This window comes from Lithobates pipiens, unplaced genomic scaffold, assembly GCF_037356315.1.
Source record: "Lithobates pipiens isolate NorthernLeopardFrog02 unplaced genomic scaffold, aLitPip1_a1.2 Scaffold_10, whole genome shotgun sequence".
Taxonomy (NCBI): Eukaryota; Metazoa; Chordata; class Amphibia; order Anura; family Ranidae; genus Lithobates; species Lithobates pipiens.
The window spans coordinates 31,207,377-31,227,387 of record NW_027507686.1 but is presented as its reverse complement, the minus strand read 5'-3'; the positions used below and the strand labels follow the sequence as shown (position 1 = coordinate 31,227,387).

Genomic DNA, 20,011 nt, shown 5'->3' with positions numbered 1-20,011 from the left:
CCTTATGGCTGGTGTTGTCTGTTGCATATCTTGCATATTAGCACTTTTGATTTTGAACGTTTGAGTCCCATAGACTTTAATAGGGTTCTAAAGTTCGTATGAATTTTTGGTCCGTTCGAAGGTTCTGGTGCGAACCGAACCGGGGGGTGTTCGGCTCATCCCTATTCTTCAGCCCACTGAGCTCCCAGTCTCTCTCTCACTAGACTAGATGATTCATTGTCACTGAATCCTTTGAGCTCCTCCAATCTTCATGGTAGTATCTTCCTCAAGCATCAACCCGCCTCTCTGCTGGGTCTGAAACTTCACCCCACTGGCCTGCTCGGTCCCTGGCTTGACACACAAGGCAGCTCTGCAAGCGTCACCTCCGCTGGCTGGGTCCCTGGCTTGATACCCACTGACGTTTCCCGATTATTCACCATCCCCAGTGGGTGAGAATACTGCTCTGGTACTTGCTTCAGCTACTCACTGTGGTCCCTGGTAATAAGGTGGATGGTCCGTTTAGTGGAGACAGCTTCCCCTCTACCTCCGAACCACGACAAGTTCTCCGGCCGGCAGATCCGTTACTTCTGGTTGTACTGCAAGCTGCAATCCCAACCCTGAGCTGCTCTCTTGCTTCTGGATAGGCCCTCAGACAGCATAGCAGCCAGATGTGCCCGTAATAGACCCAAACTCTGGTCTAGCAGCCCGGCAAATACAACACACATACATCCTGACAACCGTCCAGGTGGCACAGAACACCGATCACCTGACTCCACCGAAAAATATATAGGTTCTCCCAGCATGCCAAGGGATCCAAGAAAACCCTTGCCCATTGGCTGAGATACCCCATATACCCATAATCTGACCTTGAAGTGCCCTTCTCATATCTAATGCCACAAAGCATCTAGCAGCAGAAGAGAAAAGCACAGCAAGTACAGACTTTCAATTGATCCTTAACAATAGACCAAGGTAGCTATACCTGGCAGATACATTTAGGAGCAACCCTGCCTAAACACCAGGGTGCTACAAGTATGTAGTGGCAGGGTAGTCAATGAGCAGTATGTAGTGACAGGGCAGTCAATGAGCAGTATGTAGCAGCAAGGTTGCTCAGTGCGCAGTATGTAGTGGCAGGGCAGTCATGGAGCAGTATGTATTGGCAGAGCAGTCAATGAGCATTATGTATTGGCAGGGCACTTAATGAGCAGTATATAGTGGCAGGGCAGTCAGTGAGCAGTATGTAGTGGCAGGGCAGTTATTGAGCAGTATGTAATGGCAGAGCAGTCATTCAGCAGTATGTATTGGCAGGGCAGTTAATGAGCAGTATGTAGTGGCAGGGCAGTCAGTGAGCAGTATGTAGTGGCAGGGCAGTTATTGAGCAGTATGTAATGGCAGAGCAGTCATTCAGCAGTATGAATTGGCAGGGCAGTCATTCAGCAGTATGTATTGCCAGGGCAGTCAATGAGCAGTATGTAGTGGCAAGGTAGTCAATGAGCAGTATGTAGTGGCAGGGCAGTCAATGACAGTATGTATCGGCAGGGCATAAACAAACGGTTTCCAGTGGGATGGTACCCTCTGAACCAGTTTCCGTATACTTATAAGTGAGACTTATCTCTTTGTAAGACAGTGAGGTCCGTTCTCTTTATTTGCTATCTGTAGAACCTTGACTTTATCCTGAAGAAGCCTAACGGTGAAACGCGTAGATACACAAGGGCTCACTTTTTTTTGTTTATTTCCTCAATTTACGGATGTTGCTATGTGAGTGCGCATCTTTTCTGTTCATTACTAGTATTGGCAGGGCAGTCAATGAGCAGTATGTATTGGCAGGACAGTCAAAGAGCAGTATGTATTGGCAGGGAAGTCAATGAGCAGTATGTAGTGGCAAGGTAATCAATGAGCAGTGTGTAGTGGCAGGGCAGTCAAAGAGCAGTATGTATTGGCAGGGAAGTCAATGAGCAGTATGTATTGGCAGGGAAGTCAATGAGCAGTATGTAGTGGTAAGGTAGTCAATGAGCAGTGTGAGTGGCAGGGCAGTCAAAGAGCAGTATGTATTGGCAGGGAAGTCAATGAGCAGTATGTATTGGCAGGACAGTCAATGAGCAGTATGTAGTGGCAAGGTAGTCAATGAGCAGAATGTAGTGGCAGGGCAGTCAAAGAGCAGTATGTATTGGCAGGGAAGTCAATGAGCAGTATGTATTGGCAGGGAAGTCAATGAGCAGTATGTAGTGGTAAGGTTGGTCAGTGGGCAGTATGTAGTGACAGGTCAGTCATGGAGCAGTATGTATTGGCAGAGCAATCATTGAGCAGTATGTATTGGCAGGGCAGTCAATAAGCAGTATGTAGTGGCAAGGGTGGCAGGGCAGTCAATGTGCAGTATGTAGTGGCAGCGCAGTCAATGAGCAGTATGTAGTGGCAGGGCAGGCAGTGAGCAATATGTACAGTAGTGGCAGGGAAGTCAATAAGCAGTATGTAGTGGCAAGGGTGGCAGGGCAGTCAATGTGCAGTATGTAGTGGCAGGGCAGTCAATGAGCAGTATGTAGTGGCAGGGCAGGCAGTGAGCAGTATGTATTGGCAGGACAGGCAGTGAGCAATATGTACAGTAGTGGCAGGGCAGTCAGTAAGCAGTATATATTGGCAGGGCAGGCAGTGAACAGAATGCGTTGGGCATGAGAAAATCCATGTTTTTTCATTTAAACTGTTCCCACCAGCTTGTTGCAAAAGGATTTATTATACTCATTTATTAAGGACTTATTTATTTTTGTGCATTAACTTGCATTCAAGGAAATCACATGGGATCCTGGAAAAACACAATGTGATTTATCTAAGAAGGCAAGACAATGCACAGCAACACAATGCACATTAATGTGTTTTCAAGCACATCTGTGAATTAGCCCTTCTAATCTCGTTGGGTGTATAACATATGTGATGTCGTGATGGTTGCTAAGATTACAAAACAATTTCCGTTGAGTAGTTATGATAAACAAAGGGCAATAATAATAATTCTGTAATAACTTGGCCATAGAAATATCCACTTATCTCACTTTACGTTTTATGTGTGATTTCACTGTTTGGACGAGAGAATACTAAAACCTGGAAACTTCCATGGGACAGAAGAGTTCTTGCATATGCTTAGGATCTCACCAACCATTAAAGACAATGCGATCTGAACCAAAAGTAGCCCAAACCAAATGTATTAATGGTATTTATTGTAAGAGCCAGAGAGGCTGAGGTTTTAGATTTCAGTACAGGGACTTCTGTAACTCACATTTACCATAGTTTCAAGTTTTAAGGTAGGTTAGCTGATGACATTGGTTTTGGATGAAGTTCTTTTTTCATAAATGTAGGTTGCATTGTCCTTATCTCTTAAATGGTTCACAGGTACAGTGGTATTGCTGGGCTATAAATGTAACTTCAATGGGTATCTCTTGATGGGTCATTTATGAGGAAACAAGTGTACAACATTGAACATCAGAGACATATTATAGTTCGCCAAATCCCACATCTATGCTACTTGGACTGAGTGCAAACGCTTTTTTTCTGCATTCATCTAAGTCAGTCCATCTGTTAAAATGAATCAGCTCCAGAAGTTTAATATGTCCCTTAATTAGGATTCATGCGACTCTTAGCTGTAAAGTAAGTGGTATCTCCTCTTAGGCTTTTGGTAGTTAAAGAGTATCTAAAAAGGCATTTATTTTTTATTTTTAATGGAGTAAAAAATAGTTAGGACCTTTTTTTCATTGAAATAATTATGAGGTTAAAAATTAGGATTATGGGATTGGGTTGGGTTTAAGGGCAGCCTTTTACGTTGGGTTGCGGTTACTCAATCTTTTTTACCACAGAGGAAACCTTGAAATACTTTTAAGGCCTCAAATAACCCATCCTAAAACCAATTCATTGGGGGTTAGGGAGAAAAATTTTCTCTTACATTGATGGCCAGGGGAAAGAAATGCCCCCCCCCCCCGCCCCCCAACCCCTTACAGAAGTGGTCAGAAGGCAACCCTTACAGATTGCTAAAGAGACCAATGGTGTCCTATTGACAAGTAGCATTGGCCTTAGAACTACCCAAGCACCATCAATTGAGAAGTCAATCAGTCAGAGATCATGGAACCCCTAGCAACCTTTGAAAGAACCCTACTGCTCCAGGAAACCCTGGTTGAAAATGGTTCAGTTAAAGTGTATCTATAGCTAAAATTGTTTTTAGAGTTTCATTGCTTAAGGGGGCACTGGATGCCCAAGGTGGTCTTGTTTCCAACAAACGATATACAGATGGTGCTGTTGACATCCAAAGGTTTATATTCCAATAAGCAATTTTGATGAGTGTACTCAACTAACTGCAACTCACTGAATATGCACTAACAGGGCTTTTTTTCTCAGAGAATAGGTGCAGGAACTCCCCCCTTCTGAGTTACTCCTTGTCTCCGCCTCCTCTCCACCTCTGAGCACCGTCCCTTTGTTTCACCCCCTACCCACCTCCCAGTTCTGCCCCTTTTAGAGAGTACAGAATAAATTATTATTTTGTGGTGCTAAATAATTTATATGGGATTTGTTAATGAAAACAAAAAAGCAGTAAAATAGATCCAACCAGCAACAATTGACCCCACATCAGCAACAATAGGCACCCACAGCAGTAATAGACACCCTCCCCCAGGAACAATGGACCGCTTATTACAAAATACCACCAACAATAGATCCAGCCCTGCAACAATAGACCCCCAGCAACATCAACAGATTTCCCAGCAGTCAGCAACAATAGACCCTCCAGCAGCCAGCAATAGACCTCTACCTCAACAAATGCCCCCTCCCAGCAACAATAGACCTCCTCGGCAACAATATTCCCTCACACAAAAATAGATTCCATCCAGCATACCCCAGTACCCCTTGCCATTACCTACATTCAGTGTTAAATAGTGGTGACCAGTGGTGATTTTTTTGGGGGTCGGTCAGCGGGTCTAGCGCAGCTCTTCACTGGCAGCTTCCCTTTGCTCCGCGGCGACAGCTTTCCCTTCCTCTGCTCTCCCAGGGCATTGGTGGCTTCCGTTTCCTCCCTTCTCCTCGGCGGACAATCAGGAGGCTTCTCTTTTAAGGCAGGATTGAGGATTAATGTTACAACAGCGAATATTAATTTGCTGTTGTAACACTTGGGTGGGCTCATGGCGCAATTATCTGTGCTCCAAGCCTACCCTATTTTGAAGCCTCTATGGCTCTAATCAGGTGCTTCAAAAAAACACCCTGCCACAGTAATTGAGGCGCCCAGCGTCCTGAAAGGGGCCAGACACATGAATAGGTGGCCACAGTGGCCATGGTTAGATTCAGTTATGCATTAATCTATCCATTATTCATATTGGGGGTGGCGTTGATAGAGGGGACGGTGCCCAGGTGCCCCTAATGGATGGGCCGCCACTGGTGCTGAAGGTTCCTGAAACTGTGTTCCCCCACACTCCTGCTGCAAAAAGTCTTGTCCACTAACATACGGGGACTATTCTTCCAAGACTCTATAGATCTATAGATCAAGCCCTCATGAAGGTGGTCTTCTTGAGCCCCCTATACAGCTTAGATTAAAATACTGATCTTGTTTGAACCTTTTAGTAAAAAATAAAATGTTGGCCCTTCAGTGCTCCTGTTCTTATTTTTTCCTTTTTTTATTTTTTTTATTTTTATTGTGTTCTGTGTCCCTTTGGGGGAGATTCAGCTATCTACTGTCACCACACCAGGACTGAATGTGAGGGAAAATATTAAATTATGAGTTTTTACTAGGTCAAGAATATAGGTGGAAAGTCTCCCAAAGGTAACCCCGAAACTCATACACATAGCAGTATGACAGTAATTTACCATAGTGCAGCACATACTTTGGTAGGTTCTTCCCTGGATTCTCATGTGTGTTGAGTCATTTGGCTCAATCGACACTTTCAACTTCAAGCCTTAATCTCTGGCAGTGACAAAAACACCAATAACCCATTTTAATGGCTGTGCCCAGAACACAAAAGTCCCATAACCCAGATATAGAAAGAATGACATAGGTTTCCACTTGGCAAGACACAGGAGACTCTCCTTAAAAGTCCATCAGTCATGACAGTGTTGTCAACCGCCAGTAAATTTACAGTTTGTAAAAATCTGTGATTTTTACAACTGTCCATAAATGTCTGTAACAAATATTTTCTGTCAGTAAAAATCAGGGCCTTTTGGCAGAGTGCTGACTGGCACCTCTGCCAAATGACACTGGGAGAGTTGGGCAGGCACCAGCTGTGGAAGAAGTAGTCAGCTGCATTTGCCAATACTGCTCCTCTAGTCCCAGCTGCAGCCTTGCCATGGTGGAGTGATCGGTCCTCTGCCTGCTGACACAGCTTCACTTCCGCTGGGGGTGCTGCCGCTGTTGTGCTAGGAGTCTGGGGCCTGGGTCCCCAATGTCCCTCCAACCCAGCCCCACTGTGATAGTGGCTGATCCCATCACAGCAAGTGCCCCATGCTGCCCTGTGCCCACAATGCCATGCTGCTGGGGAGGAGGAGGGAAGAGCCAGACCAGTATGTTTCCTGTAGCCACAATCACATTCACACTGGGAATTAGTTATACAAATGGCAAATCATCTCAGCAATACTGAGAGCTGGAACATAATGGGCAAACTTAAATGGGCAAATTTTTGGGTACATGTCTGGACAAAACATAAAAAGAACACATGTTCGGCATATTTCTGTAATACATGTACATTCAAATATGTTTTATCCCCTTTACATCGGGGTCCACCATGTTCCCCTTTACATTAGGGTCCACTGTGTTCCCCCACACTGTAGAGAAAACCCTGCGGACTCTGATGTAAAGGTGAATTCTGTGGACCCTGATGTAAAGGGAAATCTATGGACTCTGATGTAAGGGAGAACTCTGTGGACTATGATGTAAAGGGGAACTCTGTGGACTATGATGTAAAGGGGAACTCTGTGGACTATGATCTAAAGGGGAACTCTGTGGACTCTTGTGTAAAGGGAGGGGGGCTCTTTTTGTTCAGAGCCCCCCTTACACCTTACACCAGAGTCAGCAGCATCCCCCTTACATCAGAGTCTTCATAGTTCTCCTTTACATCAGAGTCCACAATCTTACCTTTTACATCAGGTCCCCGTTGCACTGTAAATGGAAACCCTGCAGGCTCTGATGTAAGGGGGAACTTGTGCTAGGTTATGTTAACCTGACCTTCATGAAAAAAAGGTGAAATATGTTGTTTTTTTTTTTGCCTTTTTCTATACCTTAACATCTAGTTACATGGTTGTAGCTTAAATATTAATATTTGTACTGAAGACATTTTGGCCCATTTTGAAGAGTCAGTAAATCATTTGGCTCTGTCAGTAAATTTCATGTGTTGTGTCATTAAAAGTTGTTGTTGTCAGTACATTTTTGGCGTTCTGTCAGTAAATTTCACTTTGGGAGGTTGGCAACCTTGGGTCATGATGATGTTCTTCACTTTTTTGGGGTGTCATTTTCCACATTTAACAAATACTGTATTTATTGGTGTATAACACTCACTTTTTCAACATGAAAATCGGGTGCAAATAGCATGTACGTGTTATACGCCAATAATTCAATTTTAGGGGACAGGGAGGGGAGCGGGATGTGCGCCGTCAGATTACATAAAGTTAGAATCTCCTGTTTACTTGGCCCCCATCTCCTGGGCTGCCATTGGACCACTGTTCTGTGTATCATAGGAGATTCTCACTGTATGTAATCTGTTGGTGCTCGTCCTGCCCCCCTCCCTGTCCCCTCTTGGCTGTAGATGGGCATCAATCAGGCTGCACTGATGGCAATAGTAAAGCTGTTGCATTGATGGCAAAGGAGAGGCTGCTGCATTGATGGCGATGGCGAGGCTGCTGCATTGATGGCAATGGAGAGGCTGCTGCATTTATGGCGATGGGGAGGCTGCTGCATTGATGGCAATGGTGAGGCTGCTGCATCTATGGCGATGGTGAGGCTGCTGCATTTAGGCAATGGAGAGGCTGCTGCATTGATGGTGATGGCGAGGCTGCTGCATTGATGGCAATGGAGAGGTTGCTGCATTGATGGCAATGGCAAGGCTGCTGTATTGATGGCGATGGTGAGGCTGCTGCATTGATGGCAAAGGAGAGGCTGCTGCATTTATGGCAATGGAGAGGCTGCTGCATTGATGGCAATGGCGAGGCTGCTGCATTGATGGCGATGGAGAGGCTGCTGCATTGATGGCGATGGTGAGGCGGCTGCATTGATGGCAATGGAGAGGCTGCTGCACTGATGGCAATGGAGAGGCTGCTGCATTGATGGTGATGGCGAGGCTGCTGCATTGTTGGCAGTGGTGAGGCTGCTGCATTGATGGCAATGGTGAGGCTGCATTGATGTGGACAGATGAGGCTGCATTGATGTCAATGGTGAGGCTGCAGATGGGCACTGACCCTTATTTTGCTTCAAAGTTCCTTATTTAAAATTTAATTTTTTTCCTGAAACTTCCCTCTTAAAATGAATGTGCGTGTTATACGCCGATAAATACGGTAGCTAGACACCCAAGACACTAGCGACTCCCTCCTCTCTTTAATCTCTCACTCTTCTTCTTAGACTACCTCTACATTTTAATTCAATTCTGTCCTGTATACAGATGACGATCCATAGCCATGTTTAGGATGGTGTTGATGCTATGAACAATGTAGGTTAGTCAGATACACACTATGTTCTTTTGATTGATATATTTTTATTTAGGCCATGGGTGAACATATTGGTATTGTTCTCTTAGTTCAAGTACAGTTGAGCTGTTTTCTCTTGTTTTGTTGAAGTTTTGTTTTCTTTTCTTCTACTATACCTGTACAATCCATGTACAATCCATGTATACATTTACTATAGTATGACATGTTTTAGGATTTGTGTCCTTGTATTCCTGGAATTGTGTGAAGACTAATGCCAATTCAATGATTTTGCTATCTCCATGTCAGAATTCATGATATGTGAATGACCTTTTATTCCTATTCAATATTCTTCATAAAACCAAGTTCAAAAAAACAAAACACATGTTGAAAGTTACTGCGTTTTAAGCTTCTTTGTTTAACACCAAATGCAATAATTGCATGAAATATTATTGATTGCGTTAGGCCGCGTACACACGGGCGGACTGTCCGCCCAACTAGGTTCGTCAAACAGTTTGACAAACAGTCCGTTCAAAATTAGCATGAACGGACTTGACCACACACGACGAACGAACAGTCCGCTGAAAACTTGCGCGATGACGTGAACGGCACGTACGACGGGACGAGAAATTCGAAGTCCAATACACTGCAATGCAACCTTCGCCGTGTAAATTCTTTCTGAGCATGCGCGAGACTTAGTTTGTCGAACAAGCCTACACACGAGCGGACTGTCCGCTCAAACCAAGTTTCAGCGGACAGTCTTACGGAAATTCCGAAAAACTTTGTTCGACAGACTGTCCGCTGAAACTGTCCGCTGAAGCCCACACACGAGCGGACTGTCCGCTGAAACACTGTTCAGCGGACAAAGTTGGGCGAACAGTCCGCCCGTGTGTACGCGGTCTTAGAGTCAGGCTTCCATTTCATGCGTTGGTGGCCTGTATATAATACCTGTTTATCTCTGGCCTTGGTAGCAGGAAGGCTAATGCCGCATACACACGAGCGGAATGTCCGACAGAAAAAGTCAGACGGGAGCTTTTCATCGTATATTCCGATCGTGTGAATGCCTCATCGGACTTTTTGTGATGAAAATTCTTACGGATCTAGAAATAGAACACGTGTTAAATATTTACGACGGAACCAATTCCTATCGGGAAAACCGCTCATCTGTATGCTGTTCCGACCAGGGCCGTCTTTAATATTGATTGGACTCTGGGCAAAACTTTTCTTGAGGCCCCCCCCCCCATGCAGTTTTGCTCTCCACCGACTCTACAATAAATAGCAGCTAGACTCAAAATCAGTTTACTGAATCAGATCAGGCAGCTATTACGATTGGTTGCCAGAGGTTACAGTGTATCATTACCGCTCACTGACTGGTTACTAGAGGTTACAGCACACATTACGACTCACTGATTAGTTGCTAGAGGTTACAGCACATGATTTCTGCTTGTTGATTGGCTGCTAGAGATTACTGTGGATATGACCTCAGGGGGCAAGAAATACATATCAATGCCACCGGCCGCCGATATTTACAAATGAATGGCACTGCTATTTACATATAAATGCTGGTAATTTACATGTAAACACAGGGTCTGCAAGTGAGTCATCTGTACACAACAAAAGGGCAGAGCTGGGCAGCATTAGTAGCAGCACTTCACACTGAGATATCAGGACACAGCACAGGACTAAAACCTCAAGGGACGAGGGAATTTAAACCAGGATAGTTGGCAAGTATGAGGCAGCTGCTTTGGACCCCATAACAATGACAGGGCCCCGGGCAGCTGCCCCTTTTGCCCTGCCTTAAAAACGGCCCTGGTTCCGACGGACCAAAAACGGCAAATGCTCTGAAGCAAGTACGAGATGGAAGCTATTGGCTACTGGCTATTGAACTTCCTTTTTCTTTTCCTGTCGTACGTGTTGTACGTCACCGCGTTCTTGACGGTCTGACTTTTTTGTGATGGTGTGTATGCAAGACACTTTCAGCGGGACTCCATCGGAAAAACCTTTTATTTTATTTTTTTTAAATAAACTGAAACTAAAAACCTTTTAGTTTATTCTGACGGGAAAACCAGTCGTGTGTACGCGGCATTAGAAAGCATTGTAAGTAAGGTCAATGATCAGACCTGTGAAACAATGTCAGGCAAGGTTCTTTAGAATCTCCACATCACAGACAATATCGTTGTTACAAAGAAACATTTTTCCTTTGTAGTAGATATACATCAGCTCATGTGTTTATGTTTCTAGGCTTACAGCAAAAGTCTGGTGTTTACTGTAAAGTGCAGTATATATATATATATATATATCCACTAAGTATGTTTTACCAACCATTTAAAGTGCCTTGAAAAAGTATTCATACCCCTTGAAGATTTCCACATTTTGTTATGTTACTAACAAACATGTAAATGTATTTTATTAGGATTTTAAGTGATAGACCAATACAAAGTGGCACATAATTGTGAAGTGAAAGGAAAATGATAAATGTTTTTCAAAAATATTTACAAATAAATTTGTGAAAAGTGTGGCGTGCATTTGTATGGCGCCCCCCTGAGTCAATACTTTGTAGAACTGCCTTTCACTGCAATTACAGCTACAAGTCTTGTTGGTGATGTCTCTACCAGCTTTGCACATCTAGAGAGTGACATTTTTGCCCATTCTTCTTTGCAAAATAGCTCAAGCTCTGTCAGATTGGATGGAGAGGGTCTGAACAGCAATTTTCAAGTCTTGCCACAGATTCTCAATTGGATTTAGGTCTGGAGTTTGACTGGGCCATTCTAACACATGAATATGCTTTCAACTAAACCATTTCATTGTAGCTCTGGCTGGATGTTTAGGGTCGTTGTCCTGCTAGAAAGTGAACCTCTGCCCCAGTCTCAGGTCTTTTGGAGACTCTAACAGGTTTTCTTCTGAGATTGCCCTGTATTTGGCTCCATCAATCTTCCCATCAACTCTGACCAGCTTCCCTGTCCCTGCATCCCCACAACATGATGCTATTAAATACTGTACATAATGATTTTAAATACATTGGACCAAGGTATATACCAGACCTGGGCAAATTGCGGCCCCAGGGCCACATCAGGCCGTTTGGCTGTCCCTATCCTGCCCTCAATGCCTCCCCTGTCAGCATGCCTCTCTAAGCCTGTCAGCTTCCTCACTGAGGGATCCGAAGCCAGTGCCAGTGAATTTTTTAAATTTGTAAGTGCTAGGGCACATTTACTACCCAAACAATGTACTGGCCAATGTTTGCCTGGTAGATGAGAGTTTATTAGTTTAAAAAACAAAAAAACACTGAGAATACTTTTAAAGCCAAAAAACACAATTTACTTCAACGCATTTTGCTATAATTGAGACATTTTGACAAAATGTCCTGGTTTTTGATAACATTTTAGGAAAATGAGAACTCTAAATTGCATTCAGTGCTAGGTAACTGAGTGACCAGTGAGTCACAGGATCCCTGTACCTGCTAAAAAGAGTGGTGGGGAGACGTGGTAAGGGGGCTCCCAGTCTTAATAATAAATGCCTTACTGAGTTACTGCATATGCCCAGTAACTCACATAAAGATAACAGTGTGATCCCAGAACATAGCCGGGGACACAGCATCATCTGGGCCTTGGTCCTTGATGCAGGATAAACAATTGCATCCTCCAAACATACCACCATTTGAGTACAACACTCTGATGCTGTTTTTTTTTTTATTCTTTTCTTGTCACAGATACATCGCCATCTGCCACCCAATGAAAGCCCAGACAGTCTGCACTGTTTCCCGCGCCAAACGCATCATCGCCATTGTCTGGGTGTTCACTTGTATATACTGCATGATGTGGTTTTTCCTGGTCGACATTCAAGTGAACAAAACCCAACAAGTAGAGTGTGGCTACAAGGTCTTCCGGAACCTGTACCTGCCCATTTACCTAACAGACTTTACCATATTCTACGTGATCCCACTCTTCGTGGCCACCATCCTGTACGGGCTTATCGGAAGGATCTTATTTCTTAGCCCGATCCCCAGCCACCCTGACAGCACCATGGAGAGGTGGAGGGAGAAAAGCTCTAAAGAGAAGAACGCAGCAGAACCTGATGGCAACAAGATGAACAACCGCAGTCGGCCCAGAGGGGCATTGTCCTCCCGGAAGCAGGTATGGTCTGAGCCGTAGACCTGTCATAGGTCCAATAACCTGTAGAGACTTGTTTTTTTTATATATTTCCTGTCACAGTGACAACTTTTGCCTTCATTTTTAGTCCTACTGTCACAGGGGCAGAAAGTGAGGTAAGATCTCTCCAATGGGGGTCAATAAGAACTTGGCAAAAGTATTTTACTGTCTCAAATCCATCCAAAACTGGGAAATACAGCTTTGTCCGGGCTTGAGTGAACTATTGCACCTTCTAAAAAAAGTGTAAAGTAATAGTTATACTAGTACCATGTCCCCACACAGCACAACTCAATGTCATATTTTGCCTGCTGGTTGTATGCTGATGAATATGACCACACTGATCATGCCAATTTTAGCTCCCTCCTACAAGCCAATAAAAGTACCACTACTTCTACCCATCAGCTTTCAAAGCTTGGGGTAATGCAATGCCCCATGCCAGACATTTCAGGAGATCACACATGCAAAGGATAAGTGAACTAAAAAGGCTGTTGGGGACACTCTCTCTAATGTCCTGCAATGGTGACAGCCTTTGATGTCAAGGTCCCTGGGACAGAAAGTGAGAGTAGAGCTCCCCCAATAGGAGCACAGACCATTCCATGGCTTCCAAACATTAAAAGAAAATATTGGCAGATGTTAATGTTGGCTTAACATACAAAATGGTCTTTGGACCCTTAAAAAAATTATCAGCATCACCATCAAATTTGGTACTCACCATGGCTTCCTCTCATGTATATTACCTACTAATTGTCAGGGACAATGATCTATATCCAGTGACAGAGGGATTGCCCAGTTGATGCAGGAGCAAATTGGGGGCTGCATGGAGATAAGGCACACAGGAACACAATGGAGGAACACAGGTGCACAGGGTACACTTGGAGTCATTTGATGACATCTGGTGCACCAGAGCACATTTGGAGACATGGGGCATATATGGGGTTCACAGAGATGCACTTAAAGTCAGTAAATAATATGGGGCACAGGGGGCACCCTTGGAGTCACAAGGCACACAGGGAGCACTTGGAGACACTAGATGGCACAGGAAAGGGAGCACGTTTTGAGACACAGGCACACATTTGCACACTTGGGGTCACTAAATTACACAGGGTAGAAAGGGGCACACTTGACCCACAAGAGTGCTCTTGGAGTCATAGGGTACACAAGGTACACTTAAAGTCATTAGATAATATGGAGTCCACAAAGGAGGACTTGGTGTCACAGGAAGCACTTGAAGACACTAGATGACACATGGACTGGAAATGCACTAGGATTTACTGGATGTACTTGGATACGCTGGGGGCACCTGTGTCACTAGAAGACACAGTGACAGGGAGCATGCATAGAGTCACTGGGTGCACTGGAGTCACATGAAGACTGGGAGCATACTTGGAGTCGCTGGGGGCACCTGTGTCACTAGAAGACACAGTGACTGGGAGCTAGCTTAGAGTCACTGGGTGCACTGGAGTCACTAGAAGACATGAAGACTGGGAGCGTACTTGGAGTCACTGGGTGCACCTGTGTCACTAAAAGATACGGGGACTAGGAGTGCATTTGGTTTCACTGAGCGCACTGGTGCTACTAGAAAACACAGGGACTCAGAGAACGCTTGGAGTCACTGGGTGCACTGGAGTCACTATAAGACCCAGGGACTGGTAGCATGCTAGGAGTCACTGGGTGCACGGGAGTCAATGGATGACATGGGGACTGGGAGAGTACTTGGAGTCACTAGGTGCACTGGAGTCACTGGAAGACACAGGCATTGGGAGCACACTTAGAGTCACTGGATGCACTGGTGTTGCTAGCAGACACGGGGGACTCAGCGCACTTGGAGTAACTAGAACACACAGGGATTGGGAGTACACTTAGAGTGACTGGGTGCAGTCGCGTCGTTAGAAGGCACAGCGATTGAGAGCACACTTAATAGTCACTGGGCATGCTGGTGTCACTAGAAATACTTCATATTCCCTTCGCACACGTTCCTGGATAAGCTCTAAAAGATTTGGGTGTGTAGCAACAACCAACTGGGAATTGGTTCGGAAAGTTACAATGGAGCACACCATGGAGCGACAAGTTAGCACCCAAACAGATTTTATTGCATGATCGCAACACAAAGCAGTGCAACGTTTCGGAGCCATGCAGGGCCCCTTCCTCAGGCATGTGATCACATCCGTCGCTTCGGAAACATTGCACTGCTTTGTGTTGGGATAGTGCAATACAATACATTTATACACTACCTTGTCGATCCATGGTGTGCTGGCAAATATCTCCATGGAGTCACTAGAAGACGCAGGGATTGGTAGCACGCTAATGCCGCGCACACACGACCGGACTTTTCGTCGGACTAGGTCCGACGGCTCCTCCCAACGAACTTTCGGCAGAGTTCTGACTGACTTTTTGAACGAACGGACTTGGCCACACACAAGCACACCAAAGTCCGACGGATTCGAACGTGATGACATACGACCAGACTAGAATAAGTAAGTTTATAGCCAGTAGTAAATAGCTGCCCTAGCGTTGGTTTTTGTCTGTCGGACTAGCATACAGATGAACAGATTTTTCGACCGGACCTGAGTCCATCGGAAAGATTTGAAACATGTTTTAAATCTAAAGTCCGTCTGATTTTTAGACAGCAAAGGTCCGATGAAGCCCACACACGATCGAATTGTCCAGCGGATTCATTCCGTCGGACCTAGTCCGTTGAAAAGTCTGGTCGTGTGTAAGCGGCATTAGAGTCACTATGCATACTGGTGTCACTAGAAGACACGGGGACTCAGCCCTTGGAGTCCCTTTTGTCACTAGAAGACACGGGGGCTCAGCCCTTGGAGTCCCTTTTGTCACTAGAAGACACGGGGGCTCAGCCCTTGGAGTCACTGAGCGCACTGGTGTCACTAGAAGAACACAGGAACTGGGAGCACACTTTTGCCCTGTTTACACGATCGGACTTTCCGACAACAAAACCGTTGATTTTTGTTCAAAGGTTGTTGGCTCCAACTTGTTTTGCATACACCCGGTCACACAAATGTTGGCCAACAATTAAGAATGTAGTGACATATGTGATATCTCCATTATGAATGCTAATTTTGCAAGAACGAGCACTTGCGGCTCATACTTCCGAGCATGCATGGACTTTTGTGCGACGGACTTATGTACACACGATCGGAAAGTCCGACAACAAAAATTTGTTGGTGGAAAATTTGAGAACGTGCTAGCCAACATTTGTTGGCGGAAAGTCCGACAACAAATGTTCAATGAAGCACACACACGGTCGGACCTTCCGCCAGCAAGCTCACATTCAACATTTGTTGTTGGAAAATCTGATCCTGTGTACGGGGCCTAAGAGTCACTGGGGTGCACTAGAGTCACTAGAAGACACAGGGACTGGGAGTGCATTTGGGGTGACTGGGCACACTGGAGTCACTAGAAGACACAGGGACTGAGAGTGCATTTGGAGTGACTTGGCACACTGGAGTCACTAGAAGACACATCGATTGGGAACATACTTGGAGAGACAAAATACCTAGTAGTTGGAGGCAGGCAGGAAGCACCGGGCTGCAGGTAAGCAATGCGGCAGGGAGGCTTGGTTAAAGATTAGTGACACACGGAAAAAATATTGAGCCATGTGTTGGTTCGCAAAGTAAAGGTGGATCAATTAGGAGAACTGAATGGTCACAGCACCATAGCTCCAGTTAAAACCCAGAAATTCCAGCAGAAAGAGCAGACCTGTTACACATGAACAATTGAATTCATCTTATTAGTGATCAGTATAGCTCCCAGGAAACTTGCGGTTAGTAATTTCATTCATGTATTCATTCCCTCATAATTACCGCCGGTGCATATTTTTCTGCACGTGCCGACCATTTAATCATCCCGATCCTCTTCGTGCCCTTTCCATTCTTTTTATTCACCATTTTGTCATGAGCATGTTACAAAGATTCAAATTTCCATCTCTCCCGATGGGAAAAACATCCTTGAAAGAATATTTATATAAAAAGAATTCTCTGAAATAAAAAGTCTTTTCTTTGTATTGTTTCTGTAAAACGACAAATTCATTCAGGCGGCGGTGCAGGATTGACGGCCTTTGTAGGTGAAAATTTCCATTTGTATGAGTGAGTCAGGGTGGGCGCAGTGCGACGCATCTATCACAAGGAATTCAGATGAGATTTGAATATGGATAATATTGAATATTATTTCCGCAACGCCATTGTCAATGGCGCGATCACCCAATCTTCTTATTTCAGATACAAGTTTGTGTTTCAACATTAAAAAAGATTTTATTCCCAACTCGCTGCGTCTAGACACAGACTGAATGGAGGGCAAAGTCCATCATTTACTGGCTTCAAACCGCATTGTCCCAAATTCGATTGTTGTTGATATTTGAGATGAAGAGCGCAGACCTCCGGGGGTTATTATACTAAAATGTGAAACTTTATGTTTTATACTTTGTACTTTAATTTACATTTATATTTACAATATCAAGTTGTTATGACTTAGCATATGATGGCATTAACATGGGGGTCATGAAGGTTGAGTTTTAGGCCCCATTCATGTTCGGGGAATGCGCAGTTGTGGGCTTCACCTTTTTGCACTACATTTATTTTAATGGGCTGCCCTATGGGCAACAAGTGCGTAAAAGTAGCCTGTGTCGCTTTTTGCACGTTGAGAATTGCACATTTGACGCATTTGTCTTGCCGCATTTCGGATACCATTAACAATTAATAACCCTGCAAGTGCGACATGCATGAAAAATAGCCTTCTTTCACGACTCGCACAGGACTGCGCTGCTCTTTTTTAGACATGCAGGGCATCATTAATTCTCATTGTCATTAATTCATTCTTAATTTTACCCTCACACGTCGGCCTGGTGCGCTTCAGCACAGCTCCATTTTAATAAAAGGGGTAAGGGACTTCTTTCCCCGCCTTTCTTGCTGGTGGGGCTGGAACAAGGAGTGGAAGGTGGGGGGTAGGGGGGTACAGGGGGTAAGTACTGGGAAGAGAAACTAAGGGGGGGCTGCTAATAGTGTAATGCCCCGTACACATGAGCGGAATTCCGCTTAAGCTTGGCTTGCATACCCATGGTCACACAAAAGTTCTCTGAACTTTCGACTGTCAAGAAGACGGTGATGTACAATGCTACGTCAAGCTGAGAAAATTAAGTTCAATGCTTCCCAGCATGCGTCAAATTGTTTCCAAGCATGCGTAGGAATTTTGCGCGTCGGAATTGCTACAGACAATCGGAATTTCCGATCAGAACTTTTTCCGACCGAAAAATAGAGAACCTGCTCTCAATCTTTTGCTGGCGGGAATTCCATCAGCAAAAGTCCGATGGAGCATACACATGGTGGTATTTTCCGATCAAAACCTCACATCGGACGTTTGCTGGCGGGATTTCCGTTCGTGTGTACGCGGCATCAATCTTTTTTTGGTGGAAATTCCGCCAGCAAAATTCAGATGGAGCATACACACGGTCTCATTTTCCGACCAAAAGCTCTCATCGGTCTTTTGCTGGTGGAATTTCCGATCGTGTGTACGGGGCATTAGAGTGGTGATTTAGGGGGATTTGTGTTGGAAGGGGGGGGGGATTTGAGCTAGAAGGGGGATTAAATGGATATTTGAGCTGGGTGGGGGAGAAAATGTGCACTGGGAGGGGAAATTTTAGCGGTAGAAGATTTGTGCTGGGGGGGGTGAGTTTTTCTGAGGATGGGGAGGATTTTTACTGATACATAATGCTCATACATCTTAAGGGGGGGGGCATGGTTTGGCATGTCCGCCATGGACTCTAGAAGACCTTGTTCCGGAACTGGGTAGGGCAGCCTATTGGAATGAATAAACCATCTTACACACAATGTGCACACATTGGTCTGAACCAAGCCTTAGGAAACACTCAGGTGTGAATGAAGCCTTATGGTCTAGGTTGGGATTTAGGGAATGTTTTCATGTAACCTAAGTGATTAGGTTTTCGGGGGTTCAGTATAGGTGTTAAATCTGCCCTCCAGCACCCACTTTGGTCTTGCACAGTTGCTCCTCTCCTGGACTGAAATTGCTTACTCTAATTTCACTGCACACTGTAAGCTTCTCACAATGTGTATTAGAATGCCTCATTTCCTGCATGTAGGACATGCAGCGTTATCTAGCCCTTTCCTCCCCAGCTTGCTTGTCCTTGGCCCACCCCTTTCATTCATTGGATTTCATTTCAATCAATCATGGAGGATCATCATCATATGTGGGCGTTACCTGGGGCGGGATGCATGCAAATACAACCTGCCTAGGAACACCCACTTCTCCAGATTGACATCCACCCATCAAGGCATTTTGATATTTGCATATCTCTATCCACTGCTTGCATTAATACTGAGGGCTCTTGGGAGGAGTACTGAGGCAGGGTACTGGGATGTTTTTCAGAATGCTATGAACATGATGCCAACCTCTCCCACCAGGCATGATCTGCCTGCCTACATGTTTCAGGCACCAGCACAGCACAGAACCGCCAACACCTACTGGCGAGGTGGATGAAGCATTTATATTGCATCTTACCACTTTGTGTAATCAAGGTGGCGTGCATTCTAATTAAATGTCAAAGTCCAATTATAGTTAATGTTATACAACATATAATTAAATTGTGATTATACTCTGGCTTGCAGACAGATTCTAATTATCAAGCCTTTGATTTAATTACTATATTAAGCTTTGGCTTTGACTTGACAAGTTGATGGATGGCGGACAAAGCATCATCTAGGCAATCTATGCCAGTGTCTTAAACTGGATTTTGCACTGGAAAAAATGAAACATCCCTTCATGGTTGGTCACATGTGTTGCAAAGATTATTTCAGATTTTATATCACATCCTAACCTGCTTCCATCCTGCAGGTACTGAGGACCTAAATGGGAGGTTGTGCCTTCACTATCATCACACAATCATGATCTGGGCTGGCAGTTTCCGCACACTAAAGGGCTTTCATTGTCACCTTAGTTCATAGTAGAGGTAACTGAATTTAGAATTGACGCATCACACTGTGAAAACCAAAATCGAATACAAAATCATTACAATCCCCAAAATTCAAAGACAAATCGCGCTCCTCAAAATCAACTCTGTGCAAACATATTAAGTGCTAAACTAGAAACTGAAGGAAATTCAAAGACAATAAAATAATAGAAAATAAAATCAGATGACTACCAATTAAGTGCTGAGTAAAAAATCCCACAAAATGTGCTAAATGCAGATCAAATAACAATTTATAACTGGAAGGTCCTAAGCGTTTCGTCAGGAA

General features: G+C 44.6%; 1 protein-coding gene across 1 annotated transcript in view; it reads left to right on the top strand.

Annotated features, from left to right (window-relative positions):
• LOC143928824 (thyrotropin-releasing hormone receptor-like) overlaps window positions 1-20,011 on the top strand; it is a 70,463-nt gene that overhangs the window by 23,285 nt on the left and 27,167 nt on the right. The window contains exon 3 of the mRNA XM_077453371.1: window positions 12,311-12,734. Within this exon, the coding sequence (XP_077309497.1) occupies window positions 12,311-12,734 (424 nt within the window). The remainder of the gene's footprint in view (window positions 1-12,310; window positions 12,735-20,011) is intronic.